This window comes from Drosophila yakuba, chromosome 2L (genome assembly GCF_016746365.2).
Source record: "Drosophila yakuba strain Tai18E2 chromosome 2L, Prin_Dyak_Tai18E2_2.1, whole genome shotgun sequence".
NCBI classification, from domain to species: Eukaryota; Metazoa; Arthropoda; class Insecta; order Diptera; family Drosophilidae; genus Drosophila; species Drosophila yakuba.
This window is the reverse complement of record NC_052527.2, coordinates 18,506,029-18,530,100: the sequence shown is the minus strand read 5'-3', so window position 1 is coordinate 18,530,100 and position 24,072 is coordinate 18,506,029. Positions and strand designations below refer to the sequence as shown.

Here is a 24,072-nt window from a genome sequence, read left to right as displayed (position 1 = left end):
TGATATCGAAAGAAACTCGATTACTATGACTAAAGTCATATCGCTAACAGCTGATGCATTTCGCGCCATTTATTGTATTTTAGTTTGTTTAACGACACGACGTGAAATTCAGACTTTTATTCATAAGTACAATGACAACCTTAATAGAACAATTAATTACAAAAATGGGCCTAAGGGAGGAGCCAAACGTTTTAGAGTAAGTAAAAAATAGCACACTTTTAAAGGTTTAACCAGTAAAGTGGAATCCTTTTAGGAAAACCACTGAATTAGTGCGCCTTCTGGAACTGCGCTCAACGAATGTCCCCCTGCAGATCAACGAGTACGGGAAGATAGTGTTGTGTGCGGATCTCGCTTCCTGCATGATGGGGATCGGGTTCGACAAGGAGCAGGCTCTAAAATTGTCCGGTTTGCGCAAGAGCCACTACCTCAACAACAAGCGGATGTTTGAGAAGCTCCTGGACCTAAACAAACTGGCTAGCGTGAATGACATCTGTGTCCAGCTGGGTCTCAACGAAGTTGCCCGCAAGGCGGAGGAGCTAATGACTCTCTTCAGGGCCGTAGCGGCCACCGAGGACACCGGTATCGACACCACCCATCCTCAGTACGCCACTATGGCCGTGTTCCAGGCCTGCCGCATGGTCAAAAAGAAGGTCTCCAAGTCAAAGCTCATGCCCTTCAGTAACCTGCGACCCTCCCAGTTTCAGCTGCTTGAGCAGCAATGGGAACGCATGATAGCAAAGCACCACAAGGAGAGCAAAGTACCATCAAGCACCGATGTGGATGGTAAACTTAAGGACATCCAGAACGAGAATATCAAGGGCCAGGAGGCGAAGAAGGCACAGAAGCCTCAGGCGGAGGACTACGAGATATGGAAGGCGCGGATGCTGGCCATGGCGCAGGCAAAACTGAAGGAATTGGAAGCACCCCAATCCCATATGGATAGTCAACTTCTCGAGGCTTAGGGATTTCTATTTTACATCCATTAAACATTTCCTAGTGAGATTCGGCTTGACTTGATAGATACTTACCTAAAACTTATTTAATTCATTAAGCATTCTCATTAGTTGTAAGTAATATAGAGAGCGCATTATAAAAAAAAAATTTGCATTTAATAGAAGTTTTTTTTTTGGTTCCCTTGGTTCTCTAGGATTTGCAATCTGCAAGGACCCTATTCCCACGGTTTGAATGTAGGAGTAAGCACGCTGGACACAAACACTGAAACTACATTCGGTTCTCGGGTGCCATCGAATCAAGTTTATCAGTAAAAAAGTTCGACCCACTCACCTTTGCGGATCTTTAATGCTTTTCAAATGATAACGCTACCTGCCTTCTGTTTTGTGCAATAAACATTTCCTGGAAAAAGGAATATTCGAATATTCAACGTCCATAAAATGAAATCCTCTTTTTCCATTAAAACTACCATTTTATATCAGTACAAAATATATTTTCCTCATTACATTTCCATAAAAAAAGTTAAAAAATCGTAACATATATTTATTTCTAGTTGGAAATTTCGTCAATAGATTTGGTTTTGTATTGCATATGAGCTAAAAGCAATTCGCCAACATCCACACGGTTCCCCTTGCTATCATGGGCTAAAAAGAAGACAGTTATACTTGCTATATTCTAGTTTAAAATAATATCGTTTTCATTTAGTTTACACAGCCCTCTAAAGAGTTTACTACCTACAATTATAGATAATGGGCTCCACCAGGTCTCGGGTCTCCGGCCATGTAGTAATGAGCTCCTTCAGGTGCTTATAAAACTTGAGCCAGATCTCCCGCTTCAGTTCCTGCATCTGCCAGGTGGCTGACAAGTTGGATTCCATAGAATCAAAGAAGGATAGCATGGGTGTGGCACCCTCGACAGCAAAATAGTAGATCTTGCCATTGACCTTTTTGTTCATTCTGTAGACAGCATGCTTGAAAGGACGATAGACACCGGCTCGATTGATGAACTGTGTCTCCAGGGGCTAGCAAATAAATCACTCTACATTTTATGCGAACTTTATGGTGCATTTGTCAACATTTACCTCGGCTTTGTCAAGTAATTTGCTTTCGAGTACGCCGTTGACGAACATTTCGTCGGGAATGAGGATAACCAGTCGGTTAATGCCAAAGGTAATGTTATTCGTATCCTTGGGAGTACATTTGTGTTACTTCTGTACACAGAAAAGGAGAGCAACTCACCTCGTACACGGCCATTCGGTGTTTGAGCCCATCGTTCTCGCGCTCGGGCAGAGACAGTTTGAGGTAGCCGTGAAAGTAGTTGGAGGCCATTCCGGCCGCATAGTCTAGTCCATGGGAGTCCCGTATCCAGTGGGAGTAGCTCAGCGTGCTCTGACCCAGGTCGCTAAAGCTCCAGATCCAGTAGAGCGGCATGTAGGCCAGAAACAACGCCGTGGGCACTACGTCCCTGTAATTTCCGGTAACAGAAATCCGAAAAAATGCCACGAGAAGCAATCCCACCAGCAGGTAGATCGATCTGCTGTTGTACGTGCACGATCGCCGCAGAATCACCCACAACCGATCCTGGGGCAGATAGTACCGGCCATTGCACCAATATTCGAGGACGCAGCGGTAAATACGCAGGAGTAGGTCAGCAAAGAACACGGTGGCAAGAACGCGAACAGAGGTGTCTGTAATGAGTCACAGTCATATCAAAGACTAGAATAACATATTATCACATATAATATTAATATTTTTAATTTTCACAATTATAATTACGCATCTTGTTATTATAATGTCTGTGGTCATATAGTGTTTGGTGTGCATCAGTCGTCACTCACCTATATAATCAACTATCATCTTCCGCAAATAAAAACATTTCCTGCCCTTCTGCGCCCTGGTTGCGTTCTCCGCTTCTTTCTCGTTGCTTGCGATTGCCATTAGTCCGTCCATATGGCTAAAGTGTTGCCAGATCGATTTGAAGAGCTCACGAAAGCTTCACAGGAATTTAAAATGCGATTAAATTATAAATCGTTTTTCGACGTGCTTACCTAGTACATATGAATACAAAACTGAAAAGATGAGTGAACTTTTATTGCTCGCACATGCAGCTGTACATAAATACAGAAAATGATTGAGTATAAATTTTGAGCAGCGGAATGAATAAACTACATTGTTCAATATGTCTATTTATTACTTCTATGTTTGTTTACTCACATCAGATAAAGGAGAGTCTTTTCACATTAAGTATTTAAAAATTGTATTATTATTTCAAAGTACCGTTCATTTTTGGACCTACCATTTGTATTCAAAATATAAGTTGGGCTTGGACTATCAGATACCCGTTACTCAAATCATAAATAATATTTGCTAAACATATCAGCATATGTGCTTATCTACCGGCAATCTGCCAAGATTTTGTAAATTCATTTTATTTAATTGATTCAAATTAGCATTAGGAGTTTTTGTGGTTTGCGGGTCTTCGTTAAACGAAAGACATTAATATATTAGTGATTATGTTTGAACCAAGTTGCGTAACGCCGAAAAATCAAAAGGCATATGCCAAACCCAACTTTAAAAGTAGGAAATTTCTTAATAAGTAAAAATGTTTAACCTTTTATTATCATGGTACATAGTGTTCAATAAACATATATTGAGCGCTTTTACTCTACGAGTTAAATAAACTGATAGGTATACATAGGTAGAGGTACACCCTAATGGCACTGTGAGATTAATGAATGAATGTGTTTCATTAACCTTAAATACTGTGTTTTAATGTAAAATTAACCTTTGAGACTTAAAATATGTAAATGGTCAGTATTTATGGCCAAAGTTTGATGAGAATTTCAAGCCTCCATCCTGTGTCAAAAGACATTTGAAATCAATAATTTCAGTTAAACTTAAACAAATTATGTGTATCTAGCGTGTGTATTTAAAGTGTTTAAGTGTTTACCTGCCTCTATTTCTATCCAGTACGAATCCAGGCTCAAATAACACCGGTCCAATAGGTGTGAGAATTAATTTTTAGCGTTTTACGAAAGATTGCGCTAGCCAAAAAAGATTTTTCAGGCACAAACTTTGAATGTTTGATACTGCACAACAATTTGTATGAACACAATAGCGAAACGTCATATACTGGTAAAGATGCGCTATGTCAGCAGCTTCCAGGAGTGTACTTACCTTTGCATGTGTGACTATGAATAGTTGGCTAGGATCATCTTTCGTAAAACCCTACGAATTAATTCCAACACCTTACTTCAACGGAATTTTCTCTGTTCGGGGAGATGAATTTCAACTGAGTGATCTAATGCTCTTGTCAATACTGCGGTGCTGTTGGTGGGATGCCCCTATTTAACTGCCCTCAGATCATTAAATCTATTATTCTAATAGGAATAATAATAGGACCGTGGAACGTAATTTACAAAAAAGTTATTCAGTGTGACCGTGTGATAAAACTAGAATTACCGAGTCCAGTAAATATCGATGCATCGATAGTGCCGTCTATGATTCCCCACCACTAATTTTATAACTGCATCGAAGCGTCAGCAATTGTTGTTATTTGCAATTAATGAATATATGCAAAAATCGAGCTAATTCAGTGGTGTTGTAATGTTTTTAAAGTGTTCGGTAAAAGTAATTGGAAATCAGTATTAACCAAGGCCGCTTACCACAAAATGTAAATCTGCAGTTGCCCTACCAAATTGAGGCGAACCTAATTGGATAAACAAAGCAAGTACTTTGATATAAGATTGCATATATGCGAAATTCATATGTTACTCATAAATAGAGGTTTTGTTGCCATTAATAGGCTCGCGTTTGAATAGTAGTAGTTTCTCAATCGATACGTACTCTTCCTCAGATTCCGAGAGCGCGTCATCAGTGACGGATCGTCGTTGATTCCCCGATAAGCAAAACAAAGCAGCGGCCTGAGGATCTGAACGACCGCGCCCTTAACAAAGGAGAATCTGTGGCACCATGCCGATACTATATAGTGTCATATCGCGGGGCACCACCGTGCTGGCCAAGTTTGCGGAGTGCGTCGGCAATTTTGCCGAAGTGACGGAGCACATAATCGGCCGGATCGGGGTGCACAACCACAAGATGACATACACTCACGGCGACTACCTGATCCACTACACCTGTGAGAACAAACTGGTCTACATGTGCATCACCGACAACGTGGGTTAACAAACCACTGCCCCAATTAGCCACCTTAGTCGCTCATTCCTCAATCGATATCGTCTCGTTTCTTCGTAGGAGTTCGAGCGGTCGCGGGCCTTCCTCTTTTTGGCGGATATCAAGCAAAAGTTCATCCAGACCTACGGCCTCCAGGTGGCCACCGCCATTGCGTACTCCATGAACACGGAATTCTCCAAGGTCCTCGCCCAGCAGATGGTCTACTTTAGTCAGTCCCGGGAGGTAGACACCATTTCGCGGGTACATGGGCAGATTGACGAGCTTAAAGACATAATGGTTAAGAACATTGGTATGAAGGAAGGGAAATCTTGAAGTCCTTTTTGTTTCCTGACCCCCTTTTATCCCTTTTCATTTGCAGACAGTTTGCGGGATCGCGGAGAGAAGCTGGAGCTGCTGGTCAACAAGACCGAAAACTTAAGCAATAATGTGAGGTGATTTCAAACAGACTTTAAAATGTGTTTTCATTTGATCTCTCTTACAGTCCGTTGCATTCCGCAAGGCCTCGCGAAATTTGGCGCGTCAAATGTTTTGGAAGAACATCCGCATCTATGTGGTGGTGGGTCTGGTGATAACCTTCATCGTTTACGTGATTGTGAGCATGGCCTGCGGTGGCCTCGCTTGGCAGTCCTGTGTTTAGGACACGGTTAAAAGTTGTTTATATTGTTATAGGCGCATAACACATGTATATTTGCATATAAAACTCTACAGTACTCTCATTATCTATGTTATATGTAATAAACTTCAATGTATACCGGCTGAGATGTTGAAAAAGATAATGGAATGCTCATTTGTCCTCCACATATACCACGTCGGTGGGCTTGACCTTTCCCGGCAGTCGAAGTCCCAAATGAATGCCCAGAGCCGGCGAACTGTAGTTGAACAAGCGATAGCTGTAAAGTCAAGATATGAGTTTCGAGATATGTAAGCCGTACAATTAAGATATTTCGATGGGCAGTGTCTCACCTTCTAAGCGTTTTGAGAGGTTCCCCTTCGGAACTCCTCTCGGCCGTCTTCGCATTTATGTTGGTAAAAATACAGCGAGTGCAAGGTGCCACCGTGCGGAAAACAGCGTCTTCTCCTATACGCAGCCACTGCCAATTGTCCTCGGCATAGGGTTCATCAACATCCATTTTCAGCTCGAAGTTACCTCGGAATTGCAGTGCATCTACAGGATTTTTTAGCCTAGTATTAAGATCGGCGATCGACGAAAGGTTCATTAGCATAAAGCTGGTGGCATCGTTGAAGGTACCCTGCGAAATGAATCCAAATCAAGAAATTTTTACCTTAAGTGATTCTTAAATTTTGAAACGCCAATCAGGGACCTACCGAGTCCTCCTGTCTAATGAAGGGCATGGACTTTAGACGGGGATTGGTGCTTCTCACTGGTTTCGGATACGGATAGTGAACTAGCTTGAGGCCGCTCTCCTTCTTTAGGATGGCCTGGGAGAACCACGTGTTGATCCGATCTCCACAGGGCATCACGTCTACTGAAACTCCCCAAACGGATGTGTTCACATCCCTGCCAGGACCGTCCAGGTTCTCGAAGTCCAGCTCCAGGTCCGGCATGTCCTGGGAGCTGAAGACAAGCTTGCTGGGCGATACCTTCTTCGACTTGATCTGGGTCATGTGCGGATACACCCGAGCCGTGATCATTTCGTTCTTGTCATTGACCACCATCAAGGTGCGATCCCTTATTCCCTCGAAGGACAAGCTAAGCACATCGCAATCGTACTCCACTCCAGTCTTCGAGATGTCCATGGGGGCACAGGACTTAACCGGAAAGAAGTGAATTCTTTCCACGGTGCCCACGCGTCGCCACTTTTGGGGCATCACATCGCGGGTCAGGTGGCGGTACAGTAGGTAGCTAGCCCCGCCCACTGCCACCAGACCCACGCCCACGGCCACCAGGGTCTTGGGACTGAGCTCAAAGGTCGAGTTGTTTCCGCCGGCTGCAGGATAAGCCAAGTTACTGAAGGATCTCCCAGCTAATCCCCGCTTTTCACTCACTTGCCATCTCCTTTGCGTTGTAACACTTGTTGCTTTCTCTGCGTTAAAAGCTCCACTGATTAGGTTCATTGGACAAGAAAGCTCTCCTTTGATAAAGATCTTTCCAAGGCTGGACAATATATCCATGTATATCTGCGAACTTGTTGGCACATTTAAGTTGATAACAGAAACTGGCATAATGAACAAATGATAATGAATGTAACCTGATTTTTAGCGCTATTTTTCGGTTGGAAGGGTGGACTTACTAGTTTTATTTTTAAATTACCATCCCTGCTCCCTCCAGGTTAATCGATTACTGTTATCGGACATGCAGCCGGCGAATATGTTTACCTTTGTTTACAAAACATTTGTGAGAAGCCTGTTTTCTTTAAGAGAAATACATGAAAATTTCAAGTTTTTCTCTTTTAGCATCTGCAGTAACTTCTTTTAGCTGTCTTCAACAATGAGTGACACGGAATCAAGGGCCACTGAAACTTCAAATGATTTCGACTCCTTAGAAATCTCCGAATTGGATGTGGGCAGTGATAGGTTCAATCCTCTTCGAGCGTTATACGAACCCAATTTTAGGGTCACCGATGCAGTTCCTAAGGTCCTCTACCAAAATCTGGCTGCCTTCGACAGTGCACTTAAAAAGTTCGGCATCTGGCAGCTAAATAAGCGCCAAAAGCCAGGAACAGGAGAAGCAGGGGATCAGGGGACATCGAAAAAGGCTTCCTCTTCCAAATCTGCTGATATCCTGCCTCCTCAGCGACGTTTTGAACCGCACCAGATGCCCACCACCAGCACCAGAAAGAAGCATCATCGAAATATTTTCACCTACATGCAGGCGGCTGTTGGACCACTGGAACTCCTAACAAAGTGCATATCTTCTACCAGCCACCATGAATCCACCGAAACTAGACGAGTTCGGGTGGTGATTCGCAAGCACCGATCGGTGGGCGGCAGTGTAGAGGGTGAACTGGTGGCTTTTGACAAGCAGTGGAACCTCCTCCTCAGAAATGCTACCGAAACCTGGAAACGACGAAAGTACAATTACGGAGAGCAAAACATATGCGACACATCTGTTGATTGCACAGGCCGCCTCTTGGAGTTGGGTATCACTGTTCCCAGGAATCAAGTCAAAAGTTTGAACCGAAAAAACGTGGAGATTCGGCGAGAGCTCCCACAGATTTTGATACGTGGCGAAAATGTGGTTTTAGTTAGTTTAATACCTAATCTATCAAAATAGTGTATAGCTTAATAAAAGGTACATTTTTGTAGAGTTCTACTTAAACAACTACAGCTACTACTTAAGCAACTTCAGCAAATAAATTATTAATATGTATAATCAAGGTAAGCTACGATTTAAGAATAATTGTGCATTATGTATGTATAATTATGTATTATATTGCCATGTGAGGTTCGGATGTTTGGTAGGAATTGTTTTGTTTTTAGAGGAAATTAAAACTATTAATCTTTGTTTCTCGAGACGTACTTAATTAACAAATGTCTCCAGTACCTCTGGATCTCCCTCCTCTGATTCCATTTCTCCCCTCTGGGTGTGAACCTGCTTATGAAGCTTCAGCATCTGCAGCGTCTGGAATCTCCGCCAGCAAAATTCGCAAGAAAGCTTCCGCGCACTGTCACCGTCGTGAAATTTACGGATATGGTTTTTCAATGTGCTATTCTCTCGAAATTGCCGGTTGCATTGCGGACAACTTAGTTTTGGCTGGTCGTGAGTTCGCCGATGAACAGCCAGTGCGGAGCTGGTCTTCGAACTGTGCCCGCACACCTCGCAGATAAAGTTCCTTTGTCCGGCGTGCATGGTCTGGTGCTGTTGGAAGTCCCACTTGGAAGGTGCGTTGTAATCGCATCTGTTGCATTGCCACTCCGGCCGCTTAAAGTGGTACCGTGCCTGGTGCTGTTCTAGTTTGGAGGCGAGTGGAAAGCTCTGGTGGCACACATGACAAACATTAGGATTGGGTCCCTCATGGACTCGGAATTTGTGCAGCCGCAGTTGGCGCTCGTTAAGAAATCGTCGGTCGCACTCCTCACAAATGGTTACTGATATGTGGTTTGTGGGCATGAATTTAAGCAAGCTGTGATAGTATTTTGGATAGCGGCAGTGGAAGTCGGAGTTGCTTAACTGCATTACATACTGCCGCTCAAACCAGACTTGCAGGAAACGGGCACTGGCATTGACCACCTGTGGGTTCAACTGAAAGTGAAATCGATGGAACAGTGCCTCTGCCACTTTTTGGGAGCTGTCCATGCGATCTTTCCTATTGATCCCGTGCTCAGTTATCCAGAAAAATTTGTGCCTCCGCAGTAGCTGTATGAAATACTGGATAACTCCGGGGTTGGTGCGCTGCAGGCTGTAAAAGGCTTTGTTGGGTTTGTTAGAGATGTGGTCCTGTGGAAAGTAAAGAAAGGAAGTCAAGCAAGTGTGCTTCATAACCAAGGCTGCTTACATGGCGGCTACTGCTTTCGAAGACATCATGGCCATGCTCGTCCTCTGGTAAAAAGCTTGGTTCAGCCTCATCCTCCCGAAATTCCACATCGGTGATCAATTCCTGAATCTTCGCCAACTTGGATTCCTGGGCAATGGATGCCTCTAGGAGGTTGGTCTTCTCCACCTCAACCTCGTCCTGAATCTCATCTTCATCTACATTAAATCTACCTTTTTCACCATGGTTTTGAACCAGGTGTCTCATGAATTCCTTCCATTTGTCACCGGCAAAAGTGTCCGCATTGCAAAGGCAGCATTTAATTAAAATGGAGGAGTCACTTCTCATATATACGCGAGCACTTTCTACATAATGCTTCTTGTTTGTGGGGTGTGGTGTCATGTCCTTAAAATGTGCATGCAACTTATACCAAAAATTACACATTTATGAACTGCTTATCGCTTTCAGGTCCGATTAGTTGTCGGCTTTCGATAACTAATTTAATTTAAAAACGCAAGTGTTGGAAAATGTGACCTACGGCATAGACTTGCCGATAGGCACCTCTATGTTGTTATCGAATTCAAATGGCAGACGACACTCGGCCAAAAAGTAATTTTGTTTTTCGCTTTGTTTTGCTCGTCTTTTGTGTGTGAACTCAAAGGACAGGCTTTGTTGCGTACGCACAAAAAGTGCACATTGTTGGCCTAACAAAGCAGTAAAAACTTGCGCTTTCATTCATTAAAACTGCTTTGAGCGTTGCTGCCGCTTTTGGTGCTGCTGTTGGCGCAGTCGCGATCTCAAGCTCAGTCGAAAACACGTTACGCGCCTGTGCAGAGCGTTTTTGCTCTATCCAAACGTTTCCGATCCCATCCGATCCGATCCAATCCGATCCGATCCGATCCCATACGAAACAAAGCCAGCAGATTCGAAAGTTTTATACCGCGTGCAGCAGAAGCAGCAGCAGCAGCAAAAAAGCAATAGCAATAACCATTCGTATGTTTCGTTTGTGTGTGGAAGTTTTAATTTTTTATGCAAGGCAAACGACAGACTTTTCGGCTGGTCAACAATTTCTATTTTAATTGGCAGCAGGGCCCAGCAATTTACCATAAGCGAATGGAAAGCTGACAAAAGTCACCGACTCCGGTTTATTGTGCATAATCAAGCCAATCAATGTGTTTTCTTTCATCCATATTATTTGCCATTTGCGATTAGCCCCTCAATCACGCAGTGGCCAGAATTTGGGTTCCTTGCTCGGAGCACCAGCGACCCAATTTGTTAACTATCGCCATTATGGCATAATTGCTAGAAATGAATAAGTTTTTAACGAACTGCGTGTGCCGCTTTCTTGCGTGTCACTGTTTCCTCTTTCGCTTCTTGCTTTGTTTTCGCGCAGTGTACGCAAATTGGCAAGCGCCGTTAATTGAAAATTTTCTTTGTCAAGGTTGCGAGTCCGCAAATGCGAATCGCCATCGGAATCCGCCTTGGACTGCGACTCCGGCTCAAGTGCACGTCCGTCTGTGTTGGTCGTCAATTAGCGTGTTATTCAACCGCGCTCGCAAATAGATCATTAAAGTAAAGCACTCGACGGGGTAATTGTAATTGTAACGATGTGCAAACACCGCCTGGGCAGCTGGCAGTGGATGTATGGAGACATGGACCATGGAGTTCTGGTCTGGGTTGCGCAGTGCTGAATTCTGGACTCCCAGTAATTAGCATATCGATTGACGGGCCAAAACTGGCATCCTCCTCTAGGTTAGAAAAACAGGTCGACACTGGGGGAATATCAAAATACATACATATATATGTATAATGTTCTAAGCTAGTTGCATTACCTTACTCCACATTCTTTGAACACTTCGATAATTATTGCATATATATGAAATTGTTAATATCGTAAACGTAAACAGCAGTTGCCAATGCTAGAACCACAAAGTGATGCATTTTGAAGACTCCAACATCATTTCAACCTCAGCCTCTGAGATTGTTGTGGATAACTCTCGAATCGATGACCTATATCTGCTGTATTTTTCTCTGTGCCGAGTTACCAGTTTTCCAGCCTTATGATGACCGGGCAGCATGTTTGTAAATGGGGCATTCATTCCGTTTTGGGGCCAGGCCACTCCCCGCGGGCACAGGTTAAACAGCTTTTCCCCCTCCACTCACTTCGATTCCGTTCCGTTCGGTGCGGTTCAGTTCGGTTCGGTTCCGTTTGGCTCGGGCTCAGGCTCGGATTCGAATCCACTCTGTCGCATCCCGCCGCCACTCCCTCCCCAGATTTTCACGGCCACCCGGGGGAAATGGGTCGGTCGCCTTTGCGCGGAAGCCCTCGCATTATGGCACCCCCATCCACACCCATACCCACACCCACAGTCACAGCCACAGTCTGGGCCACAGAATCGTAGTCGTGTAAATGGCAAACACACTTTGCTCCCGCTATCGGCAAAATAATCAAACACAGCCCATAAAATTTCGGTGTTGGATGTAGTTATCACGCCGATATGGCTTCGTGTGTTGATTTCTTTCGGTGAACTCTAGTGATTATGTTTATGCGACCTTCAGTTCAGGAAGCCCCTAATATGTCAAAAATCAAAAATCGGGTTTCAATAGAAGTCTATACTTGTTGATTAAACCTTTTTACTTAAAAATACTCTCTAAATCAAAAGGAAATACCCACCCTTACAAGCTAAACAATATTAAAAATCCCCTACCTAATGACTTTTATCTTTACTGACGTACTTGAGAACAGCCTTTGGAAAACACTGAAAGTCACGTAATAGTATAAAATATTCATTCAACATGAGATTAGATATTTACAAATTTCTATAATTATGTCAGATATTACTTTAACTTGACAGACATGTTTCCAAATCATTAACATTTACTATCTTTATTATGCAGTAATTGTAAAAAAACAAATTATAAGATTTATACAAGAGGTTCTTATCTGTATTGACAGACTATATAACTAGGCTGAATTTATTTGCAAAGCATTATTTAATTCATTTGGTACAGTATTGATGTTATTTTTGATGACGATATGACGGTATGAAGTCCACATAAAACGTTTCTATTCTTTTTCGAAATCAATTTGAAAATAGAAAGTTTTTTCCCAACGACTCATAAAGATAACTTAAATAACCAATGGGCTACAATATTGTAAGATATGAATTAATCAGAAGGTAAAAATATAAATGGGATTGCTTTATTGGCTTTATTGGTAACTTTGTATACTTTTGGTTAATATTCAGTTCGAAAGCCACAATAACTTTTCTATAAATAAGCCGTAGTAGCTGCTGTCGTACAGTAATCTACTTATTAAATAACCGAGTAAATAACGTAAATAGGTGCCTGGCTAAAGCAATTGGCCTGCCAAGCTGACCCATTGGGCTGAGCAAATAAACAATACTGTGAGTCAACGGCGAGTTGTACCCGTTTGCCGAGCAAATAAACAGATAATCGCGATCTTACCGCATTCACGATCAGCAGATCATGCGACCGCAGCACGTGTAAACTGCGTAAATATTCACGGGCGCAGTTAATGCCAGTTTGGTGGCTTCACTTCCATTTCGCCCGTCGGAAGTGTCCACTTTTGGGGCGCCCAAACGCTCCACTGTCCAGATGGTGCATAATCTGCCGGCAATTAAGTAATGTACACACATCACCTTCGTTTTCCGGAAGGTGCTATTCCGTGGGGGATGTTACGGCGCGCACCTTTCACGCAGGGCGCCTCCAGGGCACTTTGCTATGGGCCACGGCTATTAAGCTCTCCAGGTGAATATCTGGCATTCGGACCGAATTCGTATTTATTTTGCCAGCCATACAACTAGTATATGTGTGCCAGCTACACGTACACGCGCAAGAGCAGAGCGATAACAGCCGACGAGCGACGACGATGTTGCGACTCCAGGCGTTCGAAGTTGCGCGTTCAGCGTTCAGGTTTCTGTTTTCAGTTTTCAGTATTCAGTTACGTTTTGGCGTTTTACGGTAACGCAGCGGACAGTTAGCCTCCAATTATAGGTGCGTCCATATCCCCCGACATTCCAGCGTGTGAGTGTGTGCCAAAATAATAGAGCGCAGTGCCGTCATAATTTCGAGAAAAACCTGCGAACGTGTAAATATCGTCTGAGCGCCTTACGATCGCTCATACGCCGCGTTGGCCGCTGCGAAAAAGCCGCTTACGCCCAACGATCGTGACTTTGACATTTGTGGCCGCTGGCCACTGTCCGCTAAATTGGCCATCTATAACGAATTGTCGCGCGTTGTTTAAAACACGTTCTTCAATATACACACCATATAAATACGGGCCCTAATCGAGGGAACTCATTCCCCGACGTGCCCCCTGCTTTCTCGACTTTACCATCGCCTCATACACATAAATCCCATAAAATAAAATGTGTATGAAAATATTTACAACTAATTATGCGGCCAGGCGGCAAAACACTCTCCGCCGCAGATCCATTGAGGTGCCTTGAACTCGGGCTCCGACTTATGGTTTTCTTCATGCCAGCCGATTTCACTTTCTTTTCGCGCTCTCTAGGGCCGTTAATCACATGATTGGGTAATACTCCAAGTGCTCCGAGTGCTCCAAGTGACCAGCTCCCAAGTTGCCAAATCGCCAGTGCAGCCTTATCGCTTCGGATTATGCTGGCCCGCTTATCAGCCCTATTTTGGCAATGCCTTTGATAAGATTACCGCTCCGACTGGCTCCCTTTCGACTGATTTTTATGAGCCCGCAGAGCCGTACCTCTTGGCCAAATCAGCCGCACCAAGAGATGTTCCCAAGAGATGTAAACAGATTGCAATTGTTGTACTTGTTTCCAGTTCACACAGTGCTGACCGAGTTTGTTTGCAACCAAAACCAGCTCCATAGGGCCCCAAGCCCCAAGGCACCAGAGCCAAGGTGGATCCAAAAAGGTTCGGGAGGGGGCTGGGAATCTAATTTGATCCGCCGAGTGATAGACGCACCCAACTCACGCAGGTCCAAATCGAATTTCCAAGGCAAAGACTCTTTTATGGCCCCTGGTTTTATCTCAGCGACTCAATTCACACCCTGAATGCGAGATTCGAAGATTCAAAGAATTCGGGTGAAATGGCATAGGAAAGTGGCCATTCCCTCGCATTGTCGGGAATTTCTTAATATCTTGCTCAGCGCATGATTTTGCTCTCGGATGAACAAAAGATGTTTTACGGTATTCAAACACTTTCGAAAAGGAAAACATTTCTATATAGCTGGGTTTCATGGTAATCATGGCTTCGTCATTCATCAACAGCTAAATTATCAAAATGATCAAAAACAACACATGAGTAATCAATAGTTATTCAATAGTTTGATTCAAGTTCTTCAAGAATGTTTGAAACTTTTGTGATAGAAATGATATAATTTATATAATTTGTATAATTATAATTATATACTTTATTTCAACTTAAAGCTAAGAAAGGCGGAAAAGCTGCCAATAATATACGTTTAATATGATAAACGTTATTTGAAGATGAATGATGAATATATTTTGGCTAAAAACATCCCAAAAGACATTTGAGTAATGATCCCAGACGCTTAACATTTCTGATTATAAATATGCAATTTAAATATCATCATCATGGCATCTCCTCTTCTTCTGAAGAACCCAAGCAATCACACGATTAGCTGTTGGCAGTTCGAATTATTATGATATGGAGCAGCCAGTAGCCCCAGCCCTGGTACTCCTACTCCACTAGGTTCCGTTTCCAATGGTGTTTCACTCTCGTTCACCTTATGCAAATTGGTAACGAAAATAGCCAGCAGTGCACTTCATGCCGCGTACACAACAGCTATTTCAAGGCCAATTGGTCGATTGCCGGCTAGCCAAGTGGGAAAATAATACTCGAACAGCAAACGGAGGGCGAAAGCAAAGTATTGCTGTTCGGAACTGAGTGCCAGCGATCTGTGGCCAGAGTTTCATCCCAGTTGTGCGCAATTAGCACTCCCTCTCGGTCGGAAAAAATAGCAGAAACGAATAAAAAAGACTCGTTTGCCAGTAAGCCAGGCGGCAGAGTTGAAACACTCGAAATCCGAGACTGGGATACAAATTCGTTTTCGTTTCGCCTTTATCAGTGCCAGACATTGTTTTACTGTTTGTCATGGGGTCCAATAACAGGTTGGGGTAAAATTGTAATAAACTCTTTGGTGGGGCAGCTTGCCAGGCTGAATGAGGAGTAATTAAGTTACTGTGTCACTTTTATAATCGGGCGGAGCTATCGAGCTATCTGCCTCAGTTGAAGTATCTGTAGATAATCTTAAAAGACTGCGGCGTTATTATATAAGCCTATAAATACTTCAAGGAACGACAGGCTAGTGAGATTTCCCCAGCAATATCAGTACTCCATCCCTGCTTAGTGAGCACATTTCCAGGGAAATGAAGAGCAGACTTGCTTATCGTTAATTCCCAAAGCTAACTACACTTTCCTAATTGAACTGTTAAGTCCCAACTCGTTTCTCATAAAGAACTAGATATTCAGTGCTAATCAACAGCCCCTGAGTAATCAAAAGCGAAACGGAGAGCTGACCTTTCGCGGCCAATCGAATGCGTCTGGAATTTACGAGTTGCAAGCAGGTCCGTCCATAAAGTGCAGCTCTTAATTCAATTAGCCCGTCGAAGAGCGACGGAAAATGCAAATGGAAATGGGCTGGCAATGAAAGTGCTCTGTATTCCTATCAGTTTCGATCGCAAAGTGTACGTGCGTTGGTCAACTGATGGGCATCGGCATGGACACCAGTGTCACATGGACTTGATCGATCTGGTCCGGCGGTCGATTAGGTTTCCAGCCTAGCGCCAGTCCATTTGCTTGGACAAGCCTCGGGTATTTGAGTGTGCCATCGATCTAATTGATATTTAAGCAAGTTTAGCTCTATCAGCAATCAACCGGCATTTGTTTGGGGGCCTTACTATACCCCCGTAGACGTAGACAGCGGCTGACCCTGGAATGCTCACTGCCACTGCCAATGGCTGGTGTTGCGTAATTACGCATACGCCATGTGAGCCGATTGCAAACTGTTTGCTTGCGAAAGTGAGTTGGGAGAACGAAGCGCTTTAATCACCAGATTGGCAAGCGATTCGAATGGAAAGCTGTAAAATATATTAACAATAGTATAAAGGTTCTTTCCCCCTTAAATTGATAAGCTGCTGAGGAAAGCCTGAAGTGAATTCCCAAGTTCGCCCGGATGCACTGACAGGCTTTCAATTATTGTCCAGACTTCTGACTCATCTCTTTCATTTCAGTGGAACCTAATCAAACATTCGTAAAAGTTCTTATTTCTGGTCAAGAGTTAGCAGAGCAAACACATATAGTTTAAGTTTTAGCAGTAAAAGGCTAAGGGCCCAGCGATAAGATATTATTCCGCTACTAACCTCAAGTCACTTTCAGCTAATCAAACAAAATTGCTGTAATTAGCCGGAGGTTTATTCGCATTTCGTTTTACTCGGAGCTCTCTTCTCTTTCACCTCAAATGATTATGGCCGCAAATTTGCATGATTGAATGTGAATGCGAATGATTTAATTTTTGCGCTCCCAAATGTTTTATTAATTGGCTTTGTCTTCTTCTCTTTCACCGTTAGAGTGAACAACGGAAACGGAAAGTAAAAGCTCCGATCGCGACCACATTCAAAGGCAGACAGACATGGCCGAGACAATCAACAACAAGCCGAGCATACAGATCCGGAGCGGACTGCCCTCGCCTCTGCCGGACAAGACGCCCTCGCCGGCCACCAAGCTGCTGATCAGCCACGGCAAGCCCAACTTCACCATCGCCAAGTCGCCGAAGATCGACGAGAACGGAAACGCAAACCCACTGTCCGCCCAGCCCAGCGCCAACAACAACTACAACGCCTACAAGAGCGCCAACAGCAGCGTGGCCAACAACCAGAAGTTCATAGTGGGCACCAAGTTCAACGGAGTCTTCAAGCCCTCGAATGTCCTCAATGCAAATGCCAATGGCAATGGCACCTCGGAGACGGAGAATGAGGTGGCCAAGGTCGTCCTGCGGCGCCCTAAGCTGGCGGACTCACCCCCTCCCGCAGACGGCGAGGACGAGAACGTCCCGGAATTCATCAGGCGCCAGCGACGCATCCAGGAGCGTCTGGCCAAGGAGAACGTGCTGGACTTCGAGAGCCGGCGCAGCGGCTACTTCACGCACGTAATGATCTCGCCGGACTCGCCCAACCGCACCTCGTTCGTGGAGACCATGGCCAGTCCGGCCATAGTGCCCGCCCTCGAGATTCCCGCTCCTGTAGCCGAGAAAGTTGAGGAGGAGGAGAAGGAGAAGGTGGAGGTGGAGGCCCAGCCTCTGGTGGCCGCTGTCACCACCTCAGCCCTGATCACTGAACCCGAACCAGAGGCCATTGTAAGCAATGGACACGGTGAGGAGCCAAAGAACTCTGACGTGGCGGCCGAGGAGGTGGCCAAGGCCATTGAGGAGGTTAACCAGGCAGTGGCAGGAGAGGATGAGACGGAGGTAGAAGCCACCCCCGAGCCCGCTCCAGAACCAACTCCAGAGCCGGTGGCAGCCGAACGAAAGGCAGAAGCCGTGGTAGAGGAGCCCACCCAAGCCCCGGCTCCCGTGGAAGCCAAGGTGGAGGTGGTAGAGCCAGCTACCCCCGTGCAAAATGGCCAGAAGGAAGAGAAGGCTGTTCCTGCCACAAATGGCCAGAAGGAAGAGGAGGCTGTTCCTGCCACAAATGGCCAGAAGGAAGAGGAGGCTGTTCCTGCCACCAACGGCCAGAAGGAGGAGGAGTCCATCACCATTTCGCACACCAACGGACAGAGCAGCGACGGACCCAGCATACCCACTCCGGATCCCAGTGGCGCTCTGGGAGTGAACTACGAACCCAAGACCGTGGTCAGCTTCTCGCAGGAGCTGGGAAGCGGGGAGAACAAGTATCCCGATACCGTGAAGGTGGTCAGCGAGGTGCCCGCCGAATCCAATGGGGAGCTCAAGGAACTGACCAAACTGAAGTTCGACATCCAGAGCGACGAGCAAAACGAGGTTCAGGTGACGCCCGTGCTGAGGACGGACTAGGAGATTGGCGGACCTGTATCGTGAGGAAGAGGATCAGGATCAGGATGAGGAGTAGTGCAATTTGTTTGTTAAACAAGAAACCATCAACTATATTGTGTTGTATTTTGTGTTAGCTGCTAAGTTGATTACGAGAAATGTTGCCAAATTTAATTTTATGCTTCGCGCATCAGTCAGTATCGAGAATGGAGTTGGAGTTGGAGTCGAAATGTCCTAATCCCCCATAGAGCCACCCATGGAGGCCGGGTCCCCAAAGCGTCTTTTCGGGACTTTCTAGACCAAACTACGTGTATTGCAATAGACACCATTTGCTTTATTTAAATAAATTATTAATTAATATTGAGAACGCGGCTTTGCTTTGGGCTGGAATATTCCTCTCGGGCACTCGGGATGGTCTTCGATAAAGGTACTCCACCACAAGTGTGTATTTACTGTATTTACTTTCACGTAGAGTACCTTAACTTGTTCCACAAAGATAACACTATTTTTGTTTGCACCAGAGGCACCAACTGGCCGTGGGGATGTTGGGGGAATGCTGAAATGGCGCTATTGTAAAGTCAGCATTGATGCATGGGGAATTACCACGTTCCTCGCAAATACCCAAGATATGTTTACAATTAGTCAGGGTAATGCTCCATAAGTCGGTGCAGATACCAGATACCGCTGGCTGCCGAACGCCCCCGAAAGTGCTAAGACCACGAGCTCAGGGAGTGGTTCCTAGTCGTGGTGAATGAAAACCGAAAGTGTTTGCCGGTGTCTAGCATTGAACCCCGTGCGGTGACCTTCGCATCGATATGCTCCAGTCGCAATCAGTTGCCCTCCGTGATTAATTGCTTTGATTCCGCTGGTTTGCCCGTGTGCGATAGTCGGTGATTGATTGGGAGACACGAATAATAATAAAATAATAGTCGCGTGGAGTGGGGCCGGAGTGGTGAATCATGGAGAGGACGCGACACCTGTTCCCGCGATCGAGGGTGGGTCAGGTGGTTCAGGTGGTTGAGATGGCTTGTATGGCTCACCAGCAGGGTAACCATGTCAACTCCGACCCGCCCGCTTTTCGGGGGTTGCAGTGCTGACCAACATCTGGCCTGCTCCTGACCCTCGTGGCTAGCACATGCGTTTAATCGATATGAAAGTGGTGGCGGTTTTCCGCGTTGGCCAAAACAAACTGGAGTTAGTCCGGCTTGAAACCCAGTAGGCTATGGCAGGGCATTCAGTTCGAAAACTATCTAGATGAGTGCCTAATTCTAAGCTATTATGGATTTATGTCTTAAGGGCTCGCAGGTACGTCCATAACTACATATATATTCCACTGCTTGCGGATTATGTATTAAGAGGGGGTCAACCACAGATAAACCTCGCCACACGCCAAAAAACGAAGCCCAAGTACACAAGTCGTTCGCTGACGACTCTCCACAGTCCGTGTCCCCATTTCCGGCCCCGCTCGGCCAACTTCCTGCAGCAGCGCAGTCGCTCCTCGCCTTTCCTGGGACGACCTCAGTCGGCGGACCCCAAGCTCGGTCGTCGGTTGAGCACCTACTTTGGTGAGAAGGAGCTGCGCATCGGCGGAAAGGTGAGTGGACAAAGCACCCTGCGGTGGTCGGTGTTGTAATAGCTGCTTTCAGCGACAAGTCTCCTCGAACGACCTGCTGAAATCCCTGCTGGAGGAGCCCATCAAGCGCAGCTGGCTCTGCCGCAGCACCTGCAACTCCTCCGAGTCCGACTACTCGCTCCACAAACGCACCCCCGACAGCAGCGAGGAGGGGGAGCAGTTCCTGGTCACCATGTCAGGTGGTGAGAAGGGTAAATCTTACTCCTCCTACTCCGGAACTCAGGGCCTCAGTAACGGGGCTCTTCTACAGCGCACCGCCAAGCCAGATCTTCCGGGAAGGGTGTCCTTCAGCAAGCCGAGTATGCACGCGGACTTGGACTCCAGTGACTGCGATAATGACAAGCAGGAGGTGCGTCCCAGTATCTCAGCCCCGGGGCCTCTAACTCTTCCCAGTTTCCTGAGTAAGGTGGAACAGACTGATCCCGTTGGTCAGAAAAAGTCCGTGCACTTCGGATCCACTGCTGCCGAGGGAGAAGTTCTGGCGGAGACCTACGAGTACCCAAAGTGTCCTTCGGAGAACTGTACTTGCAGCACGCGATCCTCTTCCACCACAAGCACCAATGAGGCATCGGCATCGGAGGTTAAGTGTGCCTGCGATGCGCCTAGCTGCCGGTTTGTGGAGTCCTCCAAACTGGTGGGGCAACCCAATCCCACACCCACTCTCCCAAAGGCCCCCTCATCGGAGCTAGATGTAATAAGGGAGTACAAACAGGCTGTGGAGGGCGTTCAGGTGGTCAAGAACCACTTGGGAACTGACACCCTGAACAACATCGAGATGCTTCCCAACTATCTGGACAAGTACGCTTCTCCCACTAAGGAGAAGCAGAACAATCTGTCCGAGACCAAGAACATGGCCACCTCTCCTTCCTCTGTCAACAACGGTGCAACCTCCTACAGATCAGGGGCGAACCCAAGAAACTTCGGGGCTGAGAATAATTTTTTGCCAGCGGTGCAGGATGATAGGAGGTCCTTTGGGCACGGCAGCTCCGACGCTGTCATTAATAACTACCTGAAGGTGGCCTCGACACCCCCTTTTGTGGGTAAGAAAAAGGAGAACGTAAAGCCCGCCAGTGCAGATCCCATTGCCAGGACCACCAAATCCAAGGTGACCAAGTCCACAACCAATCCAGCTCCTTTGGGTAAGCTGAAGAAGGCCATTAGTGTGGGCAGCCTGCGGGAGGAGCGGAAACTCTCGGAGTACAATCTCGACAAGGTGGACAGCTGGATGAGCATGCAGGATCAGAAGCAATTTGATAACAAGCACAAGCAGGGACTGGAAGACCTGGACGAGGCACAGGACAATGATAGCGCCTCCCAATTGTCCCTAAAGTCGAATGAGGACTCCAGGGATTCGACATATGATGAAATAGTGTCTGTCATCAAGGAAATCGAAGAGGACAAGAAAAGGGGTAAGTTACCGACTTGGACCTTCCATGAAGCATTATTCATATTTGGTTTCGTTGGCAGACAACTTTTCCGAGCGAATCCCCAGCGAACTGAACCTGAAACTAGATTCCCGCTGTGACACTGCCGACACAGGTACGGTGAGTGAAGGAGCAGTTCCCGAGAGTGGAGATAAGTACAAGTAAGTAAATATGACTTACCATGTGGCCACCCACTAATACTCACTACTCACTACAACACTTAACAGGGACATCCTGGCCTACCTGAACAATGTGGAGAGCAGTTGCGACAAGACGCTGATGGAAACCCGTCGTTCCATACCGGATAGCAATCGATCGGAGGTGGAGTTCGTCGTGGAGCCTGATGTCACCGACGAGGTGCCCAAGTGAGTGAAGTCTCTTGGGTTCCCTAGAAGCTCATAACTAACTGCCCCTTCCATCCAGGCTATCTGAGTTGCTGATGCTGCCCAACCACCAGCTTGCCAGGAGGGTCATTGCCCTGAGCTTGCGGGCCAATGAGTTGGCCAATGCCATCCATATGTCCAAGGAGCACGTCTTCCAGTTGCGTGGCGAAAAGCAGAAGAGCCTGCGGGCGGAAAAGTCCACTGCCGCCGCCAAACTGCGCGATCAGAAGAAGCACTATGAGGAAGTGGTTAAACGGCACCAGCGATTCATCGAGCAGCTGCTCAAGGACAAGGGCTCCCTCTGCGAAAAAGTGGCGGCCCTCACGCGTCGCCTGGAGAGCCAGAACCAGGCCTGGGAGCACCGGTTGGAAACTGAGCTAGCCAGGACCAAGGAGACCACTATGGCGGGCGAAAAGATCCGGCGAGAGCGATGGGTGCGCGAGAACACCAAGAAGATTAAGGTTCGTTATAGAAATGAACCGTAGAAGAGGACTAGCATTAAGGTCACGATTGTCGTTGGCTTTCAATGCAGCTCAGAGAAAGAATGGCCTGGGAATATTCCACCATTCGATCAGTAATCATTATTATAATATATTTTTAGAGCTATAAAACTAAAACTAAGATAGGGTCCAGAAGATTATAAGAGTTACATAGCATTATATTAATAATCCCCAATTAAATTTGTTTCAAAGGAACTTACGGTTAAAGGCCTGGAGGCGGAGATCAACAAGATGAACTGCGACCACCAACGTGAGGTGACAGAGCTAAAGCGCACCCACCAGATGCAGTTGCTAGACGCCCTGGAGGAGGCACGCACGAAACACGAGCAGATCGAGACCAGCATCCGTGAGAGCTGCGCCCAAGATCGAGAGGCCATTATCGAGAAGGAGCGAACTGCCATCCGGGAGCGGTTCGAGCGCCAGCTGGAGGAGGAGCAGAGGACGCAGGCGGAACAGCGCCAGAAGCTGACCGAGGAGTTCGCCGCGGAGCGGGAGCGCTTGCAGACGGAATTACGGCAGCGGGAGAATGACCACCAGGTCAGAAGGCAAGAGGCTCTGCGGGAACAGGAGCAGGAGCTGGAGCAGGCCAAGTTCGAAATGCAGGAACGGATGGCCAAGCAGGAGGAGAAGTACCAAAACCGCATCAACACCGTCGAGCAGCAGTACCAGGCGGACTTTGAGCTGTGGAAGTCGGAGCACGAAAACAAGACCAAGTTGGCCCAGGCGGAGAAGGAGAACGCCATTAGGCAACACTACCGGGCGGAGAGAGATCGCCAGCTAGACGAACTGGTGGTGCGGATGGAGGCCGACGCACTGCAGCACAGTGAGGAGCACGAGCTAAAGATGAAGTGAGTATATGCAGGCCAAATGGTATGAGTCCCCTGCTAAGCACATCCTTTTCAGTCGGCTCAAGGAGAAGTACGAGAAGGATTTGGTTCTGGCCGAAAGCGTGGAGAAGTCGCTGCGGGAGAAGTACGCGGAGACCCGCGGCAAATTGGCGGAGGCGGATGCCCAGGTGCGGAACAGCCAGGCGGAGGTGAAGCAGCTGCAACTGGAGCTGAGCCACAGCAAGAAGATGTGCGGCGACATCCTCATGGAGCGGGACAGACTGCGGGATAACCTCAACGCGGACATTCAGAGCGAGTTGGGAGTGCTAAACGAACGCCACAAGCAGGAGATGGAGCAGCTTCAAAAGCGCGTTCACCAGACCATCCAGCGACAGGAGGAAACCATTGAGATCCTGAAAAGCGACAACGATGCCCTCAGACAGCAGTGCTTGAAGCTTAACGCTGTCATACGACAACAGCGCAAGGATTACTGTGTTAAATAGACCGTTAATCGAAATAGCAAGCAAAATAATATTAGGGAAACTTGATAAATGAGTGACAACAGGCTTAAATATGATTTCATAAAATATAAGATATTTATAAAAATACATTTTGCAATTTATACATGGGCTTAAATAATTGTAACGGCTACTTTGTGCTCCTTACGAAATCGATAGTCGTGCTATAAATTATCGATTTC

The 24,072-nt window shown here is 46.3% G+C and overlaps 8 protein-coding genes across 15 annotated transcripts; 5 read left to right on the top strand and 3 right to left on the bottom strand.

The window, feature by feature from the left end:
- The first annotated feature begins 53 nt into the window (after nt 1-53).
- Nucleotides 54-1,440, top strand: LOC6528818 (origin recognition complex subunit 6). Its single transcript, XM_002089814.4, has 3 exons — nt 54-196; nt 254-1,066; nt 1,148-1,440. The coding sequence occupies exons 1-2, from the start codon at nt 132-134 to the stop codon at nt 960-962; spliced, it is 774 nt and encodes a 257-aa protein (XP_002089850.2). The 5' UTR covers nt 54-131; the 3' UTR covers nt 963-1,066; nt 1,148-1,440.
- Nucleotides 1,441-1,463: 23 nt separating this feature from the next.
- Nucleotides 1,464-4,303, bottom strand: LOC6528817. Of its 4 annotated transcripts, none has more exons than XM_015198583.3 (7): nt 4,128-4,303; nt 3,901-4,039; nt 2,789-2,943; nt 2,190-2,638; nt 2,033-2,137; nt 1,690-1,972; nt 1,464-1,595 (listed from the first exon to the last, which is right to left on the bottom strand). In XM_015198583.3, the coding sequence occupies exons 3-7, from the start codon at nt 2,898-2,900 to the stop codon at nt 1,501-1,503; spliced, it is 1,044 nt and encodes a 347-aa protein (XP_015054069.1). In that variant the 5' UTR covers nt 2,901-2,943; nt 3,901-4,039; nt 4,128-4,303; the 3' UTR covers nt 1,464-1,500. The 4 variants fall into 4 exon arrangements, with proteins under 4 accessions (XP_015054069.1, XP_039226535.1, XP_015054067.1 ...); XM_039370601.2 differs by having other exon boundaries at nt 3,905-4,039; XM_015198581.3 differs by having other exon boundaries at nt 3,901-3,994.
- A 150-nt stretch (nt 4,304-4,453) lies between these two features.
- LOC6528816 (vesicle-associated membrane protein 7) lies at nt 4,454-5,915 on the top strand. Its single transcript, XM_002089812.4, has 5 exons — nt 4,454-4,676; nt 4,807-5,126; nt 5,205-5,433; nt 5,503-5,570; nt 5,626-5,915. The coding sequence occupies exons 2-5, from the start codon at nt 4,923-4,925 to the stop codon at nt 5,779-5,781; spliced, it is 657 nt and encodes a 218-aa protein (XP_002089848.1). The 5' UTR covers nt 4,454-4,676; nt 4,807-4,922; the 3' UTR covers nt 5,782-5,915.
- LOC6528815 (mitochondrial amidoxime-reducing component 1) lies at nt 5,803-7,307 on the bottom strand. The gene is made up of 4 exons (XM_002089811.4): nt 7,152-7,307; nt 6,471-7,093; nt 6,108-6,394; nt 5,803-6,034 (listed from the first exon to the last, which is right to left on the bottom strand). The coding sequence occupies exons 1-4, from the start codon at nt 7,156-7,158 to the stop codon at nt 5,929-5,931; spliced, it is 1,023 nt and encodes a 340-aa protein (XP_002089847.1). The 5' UTR covers nt 7,159-7,307; the 3' UTR covers nt 5,803-5,928.
- A 119-nt stretch (nt 7,308-7,426) lies between these two features.
- On the top strand, nt 7,427-8,444 carry LOC6528814 (U7 snRNA-associated Sm-like protein LSm11). Its single transcript, XM_002089810.3, has 2 exons — nt 7,427-7,500; nt 7,560-8,444. Exon 2 carries the CDS (start codon nt 7,594-7,596, stop codon nt 8,377-8,379), a length of 786 nt encoding a protein of 261 aa, XP_002089846.1. The 5' UTR covers nt 7,427-7,500; nt 7,560-7,593; the 3' UTR covers nt 8,380-8,444.
- Nucleotides 8,340-10,060, bottom strand: LOC6528813 (zinc finger protein 468). Of its 2 annotated transcripts, XM_039370600.1 has the most exons (3): nt 9,602-10,060; nt 8,639-9,543; nt 8,340-8,575 (listed from the first exon to the last, which is right to left on the bottom strand). In XM_039370600.1, exons 1-3 carry the CDS (start codon nt 10,019-10,021, stop codon nt 8,527-8,529), a joined length of 1,374 nt encoding a protein of 457 aa, XP_039226534.1. In that variant the 5' UTR covers nt 10,022-10,060; the 3' UTR covers nt 8,340-8,526. The 2 variants fall into 2 exon arrangements, with proteins under 2 accessions (XP_039226534.1, XP_002089845.2); XM_002089809.3 differs by having other exon boundaries at nt 8,340-9,543; nt 9,602-10,059.
- Nucleotides 10,061-10,421: 361 nt separating this feature from the next.
- On the top strand, nt 10,422-18,969 carry LOC6528812 (nucleoporin NUP159). Of its 4 annotated transcripts, XM_015198770.2 has the most exons (3): nt 13,522-13,624; nt 17,170-18,236; nt 18,273-18,969. In XM_015198770.2, the coding sequence occupies exons 2-3, from the start codon at nt 17,232-17,234 to the stop codon at nt 18,627-18,629; spliced, it is 1,362 nt and encodes a 453-aa protein (XP_015054256.1). In that variant the 5' UTR covers nt 13,522-13,624; nt 17,170-17,231; the 3' UTR covers nt 18,630-18,969. The 4 variants fall into 4 exon arrangements, with proteins under 4 accessions (XP_015054257.1, XP_015054255.1, XP_015054256.1 ...); XM_015198771.2 differs by lacking the exon at nt 13,522-13,624 and adding an exon at nt 10,422-10,570 and having other exon boundaries at nt 17,170-18,969; XM_015198769.2 differs by having other exon boundaries at nt 13,494-13,594; nt 17,170-18,969.
- Nucleotides 18,970-19,615: 646 nt separating this feature from the next.
- LOC6528811 (centrosomal protein of 131 kDa) lies at nt 19,616-23,964 on the top strand. The gene is made up of 8 exons (XM_002089807.3): nt 19,616-19,910; nt 19,978-20,199; nt 20,252-21,647; nt 21,706-21,823; nt 21,890-22,027; nt 22,086-22,506; nt 22,738-23,393; nt 23,449-23,964. The coding sequence occupies exons 1-8, from the start codon at nt 19,884-19,886 to the stop codon at nt 23,873-23,875; spliced, it is 3,405 nt and encodes a 1,134-aa protein (XP_002089843.2). The 5' UTR covers nt 19,616-19,883; the 3' UTR covers nt 23,876-23,964.
- Nucleotides 23,965-24,072: the final 108 nt, after the last annotated feature.

What these genes read in the sequence shown, in the direction of transcription:
- LOC6528818 (XM_002089814.4), top strand. Translation starts at nt 132, where the DNA reads ATGACAACCTTAATAGAACAATTAATTACAAAAATGGGCCTAAGGGAG. An exon ending in GAGGAGCCAAACGTTTTAGA is followed by an intron (nt 197 to 253) that starts GTAAGTAAAAAA and finishes GAATCCTTTTAG; the next exon opens with GAAAACCACTGAATTAGTGC.
- LOC6528817 (XM_002089813.4), bottom strand. An exon ending in AATTACTTGACAAAGCCGAG is followed by an intron (nt 1,973 to 2,032) that starts GTAAATGTTGAC and finishes TTTATTTGCTAG; the next exon opens with CCCCTGGAGACACAGTTCAT. An exon ending in GGAGCCCATTATCTATAATT is followed by an intron (nt 1,596 to 1,689) that starts GTAGGTAGTAAA and finishes TCTTCTTTTTAG; the next exon opens with CCCATGATAGCAAGGGGAAC.
- LOC6528816 (XM_002089812.4), top strand. Translation starts at nt 4,923, where the DNA reads ATGCCGATACTATATAGTGTCATATCGCGGGGCACCACCGTGCTGGCC. An exon ending in CATAATGGTTAAGAACATTG is followed by an intron (nt 5,434 to 5,502) that starts GTATGAAGGAAG and finishes TTTCATTTGCAG; the next exon opens with ACAGTTTGCGGGATCGCGGA. An exon ending in CCGAAAACTTAAGCAATAAT is followed by an intron (nt 5,571 to 5,625) that starts GTGAGGTGATTT and finishes TCTCTCTTACAG; the next exon opens with TCCGTTGCATTCCGCAAGGC.
- LOC6528815 (XM_002089811.4), bottom strand. An exon ending in TCATTAGACAGGAGGACTCG is followed by an intron (nt 6,395 to 6,470) that starts GTAGGTCCCTGA and finishes TTCATTTCGCAG; the next exon opens with GGTACCTTCAACGATGCCAC. An exon ending in CCTCTCAAAACGCTTAGAAG is followed by an intron (nt 6,035 to 6,107) that starts GTGAGACACTGC and finishes TTGACTTTACAG; the next exon opens with CTATCGCTTGTTCAACTACA.
- LOC6528814 (XM_002089810.3), top strand. Translation starts at nt 7,594, where the DNA reads ATGAGTGACACGGAATCAAGGGCCACTGAAACTTCAAATGATTTCGAC.
- LOC6528813 (XM_039370600.1), bottom strand. Translation starts at nt 10,021, where the DNA reads ATGTGTAATTTTTGGTATAAGTTGCATGCACATTTTAAGGACATGACA. An exon ending in TCGAAAGCAGTAGCCGCCAT is followed by an intron (nt 9,544 to 9,601) that starts GTAAGCAGCCTT and finishes TACTTTCCACAG; the next exon opens with GACCACATCTCTAACAAACC. An exon ending in GATCCAGAGGTACTGGAGAC is followed by an intron (nt 8,576 to 8,638) that starts ATTTGTTAATTA and finishes CTCTAAAAACAA; the next exon opens with AACAATTCCTACCAAACATC.
- LOC6528812 (XM_015198771.2), top strand. Translation starts at nt 17,232, where the DNA reads ATGGCCGAGACAATCAACAACAAGCCGAGCATACAGATCCGGAGCGGA.
- LOC6528811 (XM_002089807.3), top strand. Translation starts at nt 19,884, where the DNA reads ATGGATTTATGTCTTAAGGGCTCGCAG. An exon ending in GTCACCGACGAGGTGCCCAA is followed by an intron (nt 22,028 to 22,085) that starts GTGAGTGAAGTC and finishes CCTTCCATCCAG; the next exon opens with GCTATCTGAGTTGCTGATGC. An exon ending in GAGCACGAGCTAAAGATGAA is followed by an intron (nt 23,394 to 23,448) that starts GTGAGTATATGC and finishes CATCCTTTTCAG; the next exon opens with TCGGCTCAAGGAGAAGTACG.